Source organism: Geotrypetes seraphini, chromosome 1 (assembly GCF_902459505.1).
Source record: "Geotrypetes seraphini chromosome 1, aGeoSer1.1, whole genome shotgun sequence".
NCBI lineage: Eukaryota > Metazoa > Chordata > Amphibia > Gymnophiona > Dermophiidae > Geotrypetes > Geotrypetes seraphini.
The window spans coordinates 2,643,542-2,656,745 of record NC_047084.1 but is presented as its reverse complement, the minus strand read 5'-3'; the positions used below and the strand labels follow the sequence as shown (position 1 = coordinate 2,656,745).

Below are 13,204 nucleotides of genomic sequence, written 5' to 3'. Positions count from 1 at the left end.
ACTAAGGCCAGTACTGGGCAGGCTTGCACGGCCTGTGTCCCATATATGGACATTCAGTTGAGGACGGGCTGGGGAAGGTTAAGATGGGCTGGAGTGAGCTTTGATAGAGACTCCAGTAGATGCAACCTAAGCACACTACTGGGCAGGGCTCTGGGTTTCTGGCCCAGAAATGTCTAAGAAAAAGAACCATTTAAACTAAATTAATTTATGGAGCATGTACGGTTGGGCAGACTGACTGGACCACTCGGATCTTTATCTGCCGTCATTTACTATGTTACTAAGTATCTTGTGCTGCCATCATATGATAGAAAATACAAGTGGTATGTCGAATGAGAACATAAAGGCTCCAAAGTTGCCTATAAGCATTTCAGTGACGTGGCTCACAGAGGCAGACAGCATGCTTTTGAGGTAAAGCCTATCTTAAGTCACCAACTGGCTCCAGAACCCAGTAGAAAGAGTGGGGAAATCAAAACAGGCTGTAGGAGCAGTTGTTCTCAACTCAGTCGTCGGGACACACCTAGCCAGTCAGGTTTTCAGGATAGACACGTTAAATATGTGTACTATAAATTTGCATGTGCTACTTCTATTGTACGCAGATATTTCATGCATGTGCATTATAGATGTATCCCAAGGACCGGGTTCTGAACCCCTGCTCTAAAGAGCTGAACTAGAAAACAAGGGAAAATAAGTGGCAAGAACGCAAATACAGGTGAAAATATATAGTTAATATTGGATTTTAATCTAAACATGGTCACTTGACATGCAGGTCCCTAAAGAGAGGTTAACAATGATTTTGGCATAGGACCATGAGCTACACTCTAGATCAGTGTATTGCAAACTGTGCCACTGCAGATTCTAGGTGTGCCCCGACAAGGCGCTGGTAAGGAGGAGAGGAGCCGGCGTGGGCTGACTTCTTATAGGATGTGTGTTTCATGTCAAGAGGCACATCCTACAGGCAGTCAGCCGATGCCAATGACCCTTCTCCGCGCTAGCATCTCTCCTCCTCTCCTCCGCACATCCCCTCATTCAGAATCCCCCACCGAAGTGACAGGTTCAGGGTCATGGCCAGATGGGCCTTGGTGCATGTGCATATGTTGATCTGATGTCACGCATACATGTGACATCATTGCATCGATGTCTGCGCACTTCCGGGTGCCTTCCGGCCAGGCCGGATTTACTGTGTCTTCCAGCTGAAAAGTTTGCAGGACACTGCTCTAGATACTTCACAGCACGGATAGAGAAAATTAACTTTAAAAAAAAACTAATAGATTTTATAGCACAAAAATGGAGATGATTTCCCATCTCTTAGCTGGTTGTAACATGCTGAAGTAATCAGGAGTGTATAGAGAAAAACACAATAATATAGCATAGTTAGCCCACTAAATTGTGCATGGTGGTATTGGAGATCACCACCCTGAGAGAACAGCAGAGAAAAACATTTTCTGTAGTTCCATCAGGGTGGGGATCTTTGATAACACCATGATATAATATTTACTCAGTAGTCCTATGGAACATACTGTGTTGCCTCAAAAATAAGACAGCATCTTATTTAATTTTAGACCCAAAAAACGCACTAGTTCTTATTTTCGTGGTAAGTACATGATCAGCTCTCCTTCACCCCAATTCTTCTTCTTTCCTTTTTCTCCCCCACATGTGCAGCATCTTTCCTCACCTCCCTCCCATCCCTCGTGCAGCAGGTCCCTTGCTCAGCTTCCCTTCCCTCCCATCCCTTGTGCAGCAGAACCCTTGAGCGAGCACCCCCCTCCCCGAGCACCCGCCCCTGCAGCCGAACCCCCATCCTTCCATCCCTCCTACCCGAACCCTGCCAACCGTGAGCGAGCTCTACAAACCTCCCTAAGCAGCATCAGGCCGGCAGCACTCTAAACAGGCTACTTTGGCCTTGTCCGCCCATGAATTTACTCTGCCGCGTTACTGATGGCGTCATCAGTAATGTGGCAGAGCCAATTCATGGGCAGACAAGGCTAAAGCAGCCTGTTTAGAGTGCTGCCGGTCTGACACTGCTTAGGGAGGTATGTACTAGGGCTTACTTGCGGTCGGCGGGGTTCAGATGGAAGGATGGGGGTTCGGCTGCGCGTCGGGGGCGGTGCTCACTCGAGGGTTCAGCTTCACAAGGGATGGGAAGGAGGGAAGGGGAACTTGCCGGCAAATCCCAGGACTAGAGCTTATTTTTGGGGTAGGGCTTATATTAAGATCGACCCCGAAAATCCTGCTAGGGCTTATTTTCGGGGTAGGTCTTATTTTTGGGAAAACACGGTACATATGAGCAGATGATAGTCTTGAATCCATAAATCCACAGTGATAAATAAGAAACCTTGTTGGCTAATATGTTGTTTGAAGTGATCGTTGTGAAAGAAGGTTCTCAAGTGGCAGAGGGTGCAGTTGGAGACCAGGAAAATATAGCAGAAAGAAAATAAATCTCAGGTTTCTTAATGTGTTTACTTCTATATATGACGTCCTCAAATGCACCTATTTCATTTTTTGACGACTAGAAAATATTGAGAAGAACACCAGCAATTAATCTGAGAGAATATCACACCCACGCTTAAAAATGAGATGCATTCCTAATTTAGTACAGAACACTAATCCAGAACAAAATATTGCTTTCATTTTTTATTTATATTCAGTATATTTTGTAATTAGCATTTTTAAAAAGTTTGATAACCACCAGGTTTTGAAAATTGAGCCCTCTGAATTTCAGTAACATAACAGATTTCTAGACCGCATAACTGTGAGTTCAATGCGGTTTACAAAAGATTATGCTATGAGGAAATACAGTAATGACCTTGTTAAGTATCACATGAAGAGAAAATTCTACTGCTGTCTCATATGGTGTTCTGCAAGAAGTTAATGGTATCATGTGACTGGCTGTTGCTTATTTTAAAAACTGTTTCAAGTGGTTAAGAGCTTTACTAAATTGAAGAAAAAGATGATAAAACAAGATAAGAGGCCCAAGATATTTGGTTTCTATTGAGGCACCACAACTGATTGATGTGCTCTTCCTCTCCTGTTTTGTTGTAGTAGTTGGTGAAAAATTTGACCCAATAGCATTACACTCCCCCCTCAATATTTGCGGGGGTTAGGGGCAGAGCTCGCAAATAACTTTTGGGCCGACTCTGACCCACCCCACCTCCCTCCTACCTTCCCCCCCGGTATCCCAGACCTTACCTGGTGGTCTAGCGGTCTTTCAGGGCAGGAGCAATCTTCCTACGCTCCTGTCCCGTGCAGATCACTCAACCAAAATGGCTGCCTTGAGTTTCTGTTGAAGTCTCGAGTGACTACGGGAACTCATGGCAGCCATTTCGGATGAGTGATCTTCACGGGGCAGGAGCTTAGGAAGATCGCTCCTGTCCCGAAAGACCGCTAGACCACCAGGTATGGTACGGTGCGGGAGGGAGGTGGGGGTGATTCCGGTTTTAGGAAATCAAGAATAATTGAAATCGCAAGTCCTAAAACTGCGAATCGGGAGGGGAAAGTGTATTCATTTTACCAGTCTGTCTGATCAAAATGCTTTTCAGGTAGTTGATTTCAAATTATAATCATGAGTTAAAAATGGTGTGGTAGCCATGTTAGTCCACTTTTACATTTCTCTCTATCTCTTGCCCACCCAGTTATTCTTGTTTCTCACCTTACCCACCCCCAGTAGCATAGCGAGGGAAGTTAGTGCCTGGGGTGATGGCACCTAGCATCGCTGCTTGCAGCCCACCCCCACTCTTTCCTGTCACTTGAGCACCCCACCCCCCTGCTCCCCACGTACCTCTTGAAATGTTTGCCTTGCGAGCATCACCATCCAATGTCACATCCTGGTCCTGCCAGGAAGTGACATCAGAAAGGAGTCAGCGTGAGCAGCAAGTGGAAGAAGCTGCTTGCACCGGCAAGTGTTTAAAGAGGTATGCGGGGGAAGGGGGATATGCGCTGGTACCCCCCATGAAGATGGTGCTCGAGGTGGTCTGCCCCCCCCCCCCACTTACTATGCCACTGCCCACCCCATCCTCTCCCACATATATGCTGCCTACTCCACATGGGTTGGTATGCTGAAAAACCTGAAGGGGGGGGGAACACTGGCCTCAATGTTGCTCTGGAAATGTCCTTTGGCCAACTGACAAGGATCAGTAATTTAAAGCAGAGGAGAAGAACTGATGTGTGGTGAGAAGCTAAAGCGACCTGGTAAAATCTAGAGGTTACAAGACTGTGCATATTAGAACTGAACTGAAAAGGATCAGAGCTAGACATAGTAGCTCACTGTTCCTTCGTCTTTGGCAAAGTGGGGTGTGCATGCTTGCACTCTGGTAGCAGGAAACCATATCCCCATATGAAAGTGAAAGAGAGATGTAGGGCAGGGGCAAGGCAGTGAACTGTATCCTTGGGTGAATTTCCATGGGCATTGGTTATACTAACAGGAACAGAACTTCCCCCTTTCATCTCATTTGTAATTGAAAGTCATAATTATCTTGTGTTTAAATCCAAACTATCATCTTTTGAGTGTTATCTGCCTCTTGTGGTTCTTCTGTTTTTATTCCTGCCTGTTATACATTTTGAGTTTGTCATTAGACAATCATATTATATTTTGTATTTTTCAAACTTTCGTGGATAGAAACTGTCTGCTTGCCCAGCTCTGAAAACAATTCACTGCTGAGGGGTTTGAGAGAATATTTTCAGCACATAATGAAACAAAAGTACTAACCAGTTTTCTATGAAAATTTTAGACAATACAGACATGTTGCAAAGTGTATTGGACCAAGACAGCTTTTATCATTCATGTTAACATAGCCTCTTTTTATATGTCCAGGATGACAATTTCCAGACAATGCGCTTAACGGCTATGGCAAAGGACTCTCTGAATGCTTCACACCCTCTCTCTTCATCCGTGGAAACTCCAGTGCAGATTGACGAAATGTTTGATTCTCTCTCCTATATTAAGGTAATTTTAAATAAAAACCTGGAGTATTGGGAGATCATATGATATTCATTTTTTTAAGGTTGTGCATTTGGTTCATTAGTTCATCTTTAAAAAAATTAGTGCATGCATTGATTTAACCCAAGAAAATGTACAAATTTTGCATGTACAGTTTATTTGTACATATTAAAAAGTTTTGATTTATATGTTACATTTTAGTTTGAAAATACAGAAATCAAAGCTTTAGAAGTATTGGGTAACAGTAAAAAAACAAACCAACCCAAAAAACCCATAACTGAGCCAAAATGATTTTATCTTAGCATATCCTTCACATGAATTATTCTACTTACATTTTCTTGTTCCTCTTATCTCTTTTTAACTCTTACCAATTTTGAAAATGTTACAAGCAAGGAACATAGAATTACCTCAGTAGGCTTTACTCGATATTGTAATACAGACTGTTTTATTTGTCTTAATAAATTTTTGTTCTTTATCTCCGGTTGGTGTGTATAGTTCTATCCCACTTTTTTTTTTTTTTTTTTTACTGTTGTAGAAATTGATAACAGCTACTGTGCAAGTCTTACAAGAGTGATGAAGACATTTTTATTTCTCTTCTGAAGCACCATTTTAAAATTGTATATTGTGTCCATTCTAGGGAGCTTCCATTTTGCTGATGCTGAAAACATTTCTGACACAGAATGTATTTCACACTGCCATTGTGACATATCTGCAGAGTCATAAGTATGGAACAACAAAGAGTGATGATCTATGGGATAGTATAAATAAGGTACATGCCAACCTCCCTCCCCCCTCCCCCTTTTTTTAAGATTAAGTTGACATTTCTTTGAGCTTTTCTTGAAACCACATTAAACACTAGTGTTATACTGACTGAGGATAGTGATTTGCAGTTTTGAAGGTACATAGTCTTCCAGTCCAAAGAAAAAGCAGCCCAAATGTACAAAATCTTTATTCCCAATAAATAATTAAAAGCAAATACAGCAGACCATTGTCCAGTTTCTTCTGCTGTACCAATGCTCGCTGAGCCCAACATGTTTTAGCCTCTTGCCTGCATCAGGAACTAATTTTATAAACATAACAGTACCACTGGTAATCTGTTCATATTGAAAGCATTAAATCTAAGAGAAACATGGCACTGGTGGCAAACATGAAAACAAATGAAACAAAATCAATCAAAACCTGTAGAAAAATGGAAACTGCCCACTCTATCCATAATAAAACCATTAATCTCATTACTCAAGAGGTATATTTTCTCCTCTTTGACTTCCTTGCAGATTCTTGAAGATCTTGACTGTCTCTCTTCAACATCCAACAGTAGTCGGCCATCATAGTTTCATTCCATCTCCCTTGGTACCTCCTCTCCATCTCCTTAATATCTTGGTGAAAACGTTCACCTTGCTCTTCACTATAATGTTCCAGATTTTCCAAGAAGTAGTTGATATGGGAACGTGGAAAGTGTACTTTTACACTCATGTTACAACCCAACTTCTTGAAATTTTCCAACATTGTTTCAACAATAGCCCTGTAATTAGGATCTTCGTTATTCCCTAGAAAGTTTTCAGTAACGGATCGGAAGGTGGTCCATGTGTCTTTTTTCTCTCTCATTTATTGTTTTATCAAAATCTTCATCCTTCATCAATTTCTTTATTTGAGGACCAACAAAAATTCCAGCTTTCAATTTTTCTTGTGTGATGAAGGGAAATTTCTTAGAAAGGTACTTTAAGCAGGGCTCATCCTTTGGTAGAGTCCTTACAAACTGTTTCATCAAGCCCAATTTGATGTGTAGCGGTGGAAGCGGGACCTTTTTGGGGTCTGCAAGGGGTTCATGCAGGATCTTGTTAGTTTCAGGCTCAAAATTTTGCCGCTCTGGCCAAACTCTCACACTCCAATGTCTTTGCTTTGCCCGACTGTCCCATTCACATAGAAAACAAGGCATTTTTGTGAACCCAGCTTGTTGTCCTAATAGTAATCCTATAACTTTGAAGTCACTGCAGATAAGCCATTTGTGTTCCTCATACTGGATACTTGTTAAAAGTAGCTTCATGTTCTCAAATGTTTCTTTCATTTGAACTGAATGGGCCACAGGAATGGACCCATATACATTCCCATTATGCATAGTGCCATAGAAGTGCATTAATTTGTTTGTTATTGCAGTAAACCAAGGAATCATTCTGTGAAAATAATACCTTAGTTACTCAATGTGTTTTTCAAGAAGATATGCATCCAACTTGCCCTTAAATCCTGGAATGGTGGTTTCCTCCACAACCTCTTCCGGGAGAGCATTCCAGGCATTCACCACTCGCTGTGTGAAGCAAAACTTTCTTTTTCTCTGTGTCTGTACCATGAGAAATGTGTTCCTAGTTCCAGAAGATTCTTACTTTTAAGCCAGGAGCCAAGTAGTTCTGTAGATTCCTTAAGCAAATTCAAATCACATACTAGATCATTAAGTGCACTCTGAGAGAACCGTTCTGGAGTAAAGTCGTATTCAGGCTGATAGACACCATAGTATCGTCTTTGATTGTGTCAAGTTCACTTACAACATCATCTTCTGCCAGGTTCTCTAAAACAGCTGGAGGAAGAGAAGCACGCAGGTCTTCTCCATGTGGAACTGGCCTAATGGCTGAAGGAATGCTTGGATACACAATTTGGTTCTTATTTTTCAAATTGCACCCCTGAACATTAACTAAACAGAAGTAACAGTCATTAAGGTGGTCTTTAGGCTCCCTCCACACCATAGGAATTGCAGATGGCATGCACGTTTTCTTTTCTTTTGTCCACAATCTTAACCTCTCGACACAATAGCAGCAAACTTTCTTTTGCACCCATGCCTTATCCTGGTCACAAAGTTTCTCTTCAAAATAAGCATAATAAGCTTTTTTTCACAAAGTCTGTTATATCCATTCTTTGGTTAAGCACTGTATAATGTCTACAAATGTAACAGAAAACATTTGAATCGTTCACACACTTGCATGTAGACATTGTAGTACCTGCAATCACAATAGAGAAATAAAATGTGAACAGCACTGGTAATGCAAGTGTCTAAGATAAACAACACTTCCAAGGTCACACAATAACAACTAGCAGCCTAAAGGCTTACAGGTCGGTATTGAGAAATTTCCCTCCAAAAATACTCATTACCTACTGGCACAGCAATAAATCTTTGAAGTAAAATTGTGACAAAACTGTACATGAACAGTTCTAGGATCAGCATAAAAAAGTGAGGTAATATCACATATTAGTTTTCAGTCATCCAAAATCATGCAGACTAGTGTAATTACATAAGGGGAACATAATTATCATCTTTCCAAACAATTCTACTGCAGTAGCTGAAAAAGCAAATAAAAAGGAAACAGTGTATATAAATATTTGGTACCAGCCTCCAAAAATATGCAATTCACACCCTTCTCACATAAAATTCCTTTGAAAAGGAACCAAAACACAAAGTAGTGGGATCATATTGCCAGATGGCAAAGATAAAATTTAAACCTTCGTAATCTAAAATAATCAAACACAAATATTCTCCTTCCTTTACAAAAGCCACAATCGTTCACATTCTGAAAATACTTATGCACAATTCTTACACCAAAGTTAATTTATTTATTCAGTTTTCTATACCATTCTTCCAAGGGAACTCAGAACGGTTTACATAAATTTTATTCAGGTACTCAAAGCATTTTTCCCTATCTGTCCTGGCAGACTCACAATCTATCTAATGTACCTGGGGCAATGGAGGAATTTTATTTTATTTTATTTTTTTTAGAATAGCCTTACTGGGTCAGACCAATGGTCCATCAAGCCCAGTAGCCTGTTCTCACAGTGGCCAATCCAGGTCACTAGTACCTGGCCAAAACCCAAGGAGTAGCAACATTCCATGCTACCGATACAGGGGAAGCAGTAGCTTCCCCTGTGTCTTTCTCAATAACAGACTATGGACTTTTTCTCCAGTAACTTGTCCAAACCTTTCGTAAAACCAGCTACGCTATCCGTTCTTACCACATTCTCTGGTAACACGTTCCAGAGCTTAACTATTCTCTGAGTGAAAAAAGATTTCCTCCTATTGGTTTTAAAAGTATTTCCCTGTAACTTTATCGAGTGTCCCCCTAGTCTTTGTAATTTTTGATGGAGTGAAAAATTGATCCACTTGTACCTGTTCTACTCCATTCCGGATTTTGTAGACTTCAATCATATCTCCCCTCAGCCGTCTCTTTTCCAAGCTGAAGAACCCTAACCGTTTTAGTCTTGCTCAGGGGCACAAGGAGTAGCTTGGGTTTGAAACAAGTTAATGCCTAAAGCTGTTCTATAACAGTAGCCACCTTACAATTTTCAATAAATAGTCAAAATTATTTTTTTAAAAAAAGATCTTACATCCACTGCCAGCATCAGGTGTAAAATTGGGGACTTATAGCAGAACAGTTTAAATTAAATAGTAAAGGGCCCTTTTTACTAAAATGCATTTTGATATGGACTTAGGCCGGATTCTCAAAAAAGTCACCAAACTTTTGAGCCTAGATCATACCTGTTGGTACCTAACTTAAGTGTTTTAATTGGTTTTAAGTGGTGTGATAATTGGTTGAGTCATTAAAAACCAATTTAAAAACTCGTTAAAAAATTAGGCACCCTCTAGAACTGGCACCTAGTGACATTGAAGCTTGGAAGTGAGCATGTTTAGGGGTAGTGCCAGACTTCAGCATCACTAGGCACCACCGGCCATGATTTTCAAAGGACCCGAGGTGCCAGAAATGTAGGCCTGTAAAAACTTGTGCCTAGGGCTCTTGCTAGACGCCGGTATCCCTGATTCTGGAAGTGGTGCCTGTCTTGTGATTAACACGCGGCAGGCACCACTTACAGAATCAGCCCGTTAATGCATTTTAATGAAAGACTTTGCTTCAGTATTTAGGACTTTTAAAATAACTTTTTTTTTTTTTTTCAGGTCTGGCACTAATTTTCCCATTAGTGCCTGGGGTTTGCAAAAAATTTAAACAATAGCACTTACCACATCCTATTTAGAAATTTAAAAGTGCTACTGCATCAAGCTTGTATTAGGGTATACTAATTAGAATGTGTGAGCTAGATAATGCTTCCTCCCAAAAATGTTACAAAAAAAATAATGCATGATCACTACAAAATGCTTTTAACGTGTTTAGCGTTAAGCATTGTTTGCACATTTGGGATTAATAGTTTGACAGCTTGCTCGATCAACCTTCATTGGGTCAAAATCACAAAAAATTTAAATCCTAAAAACAGCCCAATTTAAAAAGTGACACTTTAAAAAAAGGTGAAGGATACTGCTGGTTAGTAAAAAAAAAAAAAAAAATGAATGGAATAAAATAAAAACCAACCAACCAACATGGAGAACTTGAAATTAAAAAATATATAAAACAAATTCAATTACTATACTTAAACAGAGAAGACAAAATTTTTCGTCACTTCACCACACCCGCTTGACACCAAAACACCACTAGGCATCAACAAACTTAAATACCCCTTACAGCCCACCATTAAAATACTGGGTGTAACTCTTGACCAATGCCTAACCATGAAGGACCAGGTGGACTCCTTAATCAGAAAGGGTTTTTTCACCCTCTGGAAGCTTAAATCCATTAAATCATATTTTGACAACTCTGCATTCAGAATCCTGGTACAATCCCTCGTACTAAGTCAACTCGACTACTGTAACATCGCCTATTTAGCAATCTCCCAAAAGAATATGCGACGCTTACAATTAATGCAAAACGCTGCGGTCAGACTTATCTTCGGTCTGAAGAAATTTGACCACGTGACGCCATACTACAAACAGCTACACTGGCTGCCCTTGGAAGCTCGTGTAAAGTTTAAGTTCGCCTGCCTCTGCTTTAAAGTTCTTTACGGTCTAGCCCCTAAATACATAACCGACCTCTTCTCCTTCTCAGCCAACAGACACAAGAGAAGCTCCCACTTGCACTTCGTTTCCCCCCCGGTTAGAGGTTGCAAACTAAAAAAAACACCATGAACACCTTCTCTCACATCAAGCAGCGTTATGGGGTAAAGATCTAGAACAACTGCTCTCGCCCACCACTTACGAGGTATTCAGGAAGCGCCTCAAAACTCACCTGTTCCTGAAATATCTAGACAGCTGACCTGTTCCTCTCTTTCTCCTCTATAACGGTTCTCTTGTCCCATCCCCCTCTTGTTGACCAATCCCTTAACTTCTCTCAACTTGTACTTCATTAATCTTTTGTAAACCGGATAGAACTTAATGGTACTGCGGTATATAAACTGTTGTTTATTATTATTATTAAAACAAAGAAGTAAATATAAAACCATTATAAAATTGTGAATTTGTCAATCAAGCTAATTGTAATAAAAATAGGCCGGGGCAGGAGACGGGAGGGATTCCTCCTGTCCCGGCCTAAGGCAGGCCTGCAAAAAGTCCAGGAGGGTTTCGGGTTGTCACTGGGGGATGACCCGAATATAAACCTGGACCCCCATTTTTGGGCCAATTTTTTGGCCCCAAAATCACAGTTTATATTCGAGTATATACGGTAAACTGTTTTTAGCAATCCGCTGCCGACATGTATGTTTCGTTTGCATAAACTGAAAACTGCTTCAGGGCATGGTATTAATTCTCAAACTTTAAACATGGCGGGTCTCAGTGTCTCATGCCAGCTTTCTGCTGATGGTGAGAGACCTATAATTAGATTTGTGATCTAATGGTGAGAGACCTGTAATTACTGATGGTGAGAGACCTGTAATTACTGATAGGGGAGAGATCTGTGTTACAACCAGTATAATAGATTAATCAGATACCTGCATGCTTAATGTAGAATGTAATCTGTCCATTTAGGGAGCATTTTTTCATATTGCCATAGGATAAAGTCTTTGATTTGCTTTGTATTTATTTCAAAGAGCACATTCCTATGTTTGTGTGTTTGCTTTTTCACTTTAAAACTTATGATACTCCTGTTTTTTTGTATTTGTTTTTTCCCCATGGAAAAGGCTTATAAGAGGAAGGGAAAGCTGGACGACTGCCTGCCAACCTACCGTGTTTCCCCGATGATAAGGCAGGGCCATCAAATAAGACAGCCCCCCCTTTTTAGAAAAAATTGTAAAATAAGGCACCCCCCCCCCCCGCAAATAAGCCACCCACCGATACCTGCGCTTACCCGAATCGGGTGGTACGGTGGGTGACTCCGTGTGGTCCCTCCGTCTACCGCGGGGGTCGGCAACCCGCGGCTCCAGAGCCGCATGCGGCTCTTTTCCACCTTTGCCGTGGCTCCGGTAGTGTGTCACGCAGGCATGCAACTTACAAGTCCGGCGTCGCGGCGGGAAATAGCCATGCTGAGCAGTGAGCTCAGCACGTACACAGATGAAAGCCTTGCTTGCTGATTGGTCCGGCGGCCGTGCCGCCGGACCAATCAGCAAGCAAGGCTTTCATCTGTGTAGTGCTGAGCTCACTGCTCAGCATGGCTATTTCCCGCCGCGACGCCGGACTTGTAAGATGCACGCCTGAAAAAGAAATCATCCTGGCCGGGGTCGGTGTCATGCTCCGGAGATCTACAGCCTTCCTATCTCCCTCTCCCTTCTACCTGCTTCCGGCCACATCCCCTGCTCCGCGGCTCTCTTCGGCAACTCAGCAGCAGCGATCGACACAAGCTTCTGACATCGGGGCCTACCCTCTGCGAGTCCCGCTTGTTTCAACTTCCTTTTTCCACAAAGGCGGGACTCGTAGAGGGAAGGCCTCGATGTCGGTAGCTTGTCTTGATCACCGCTGCTGACAAGTTGCTGAAGAGAGCCGCGGAGCAGGGGGGTGTTGCCAGGTGCAGGTAGATGGGAGAGGGCCAGATGCAGGACTCGTGGGTGAGGGAGCAGAAGAGAGAGAGAAAGAGAGAGGGGAGGGAAACAAAAGGAAATATTTCATACTGGGCTGGGCCGGAGTGGAGGGAGGGTGGAAAGATTCTAGCTACAGGGTGCAGTAACAAAGGAAAAGGGGGGGAAAGCTGAAAATGGAGATAGTGACACAAAGAAGAGAAAGGGTAAGCAGGACCTACTGAATAAGGATAGAGATACAGAGGGGACATGAAAGGGTAAATAAGGCATCCCCCCGAAAATAAGCTCTAGAGCATATTTTGGCCTTCCAAAAAAAATAAGACAGTGTCTTACCATCGGGGAAACACGGTAGTATGGCTGTGCAAAAAATGGCGGGTAGTGGAATCCATTAAAGATGTTCAGGGGAACTATTATACTGTAGAACAGTGTTCTTCAACCTTTTGACACCTATGGACTGGCGGAAAT

General features: G+C 41.9%; 1 protein-coding gene across 2 annotated transcripts in view; it reads left to right on the top strand.

The window, feature by feature from the left end:
• The window catches only part of LNPEP (leucyl and cystinyl aminopeptidase), a 178,457-nt gene that overhangs the window by 70,703 nt on the left and 94,550 nt on the right, over nt 1-13,204 (top strand). For both annotated transcript variants that reach the window (XM_033914441.1, XM_033914530.1), the window contains exons 8-9: nt 4,808-4,939; nt 5,571-5,702. In XM_033914441.1, coding sequence (XP_033770332.1) covers nt 4,808-4,939; nt 5,571-5,702 — 264 coding nt within the window. The remainder of the gene's footprint in view (nt 1-4,807; nt 4,940-5,570; nt 5,703-13,204) is intronic.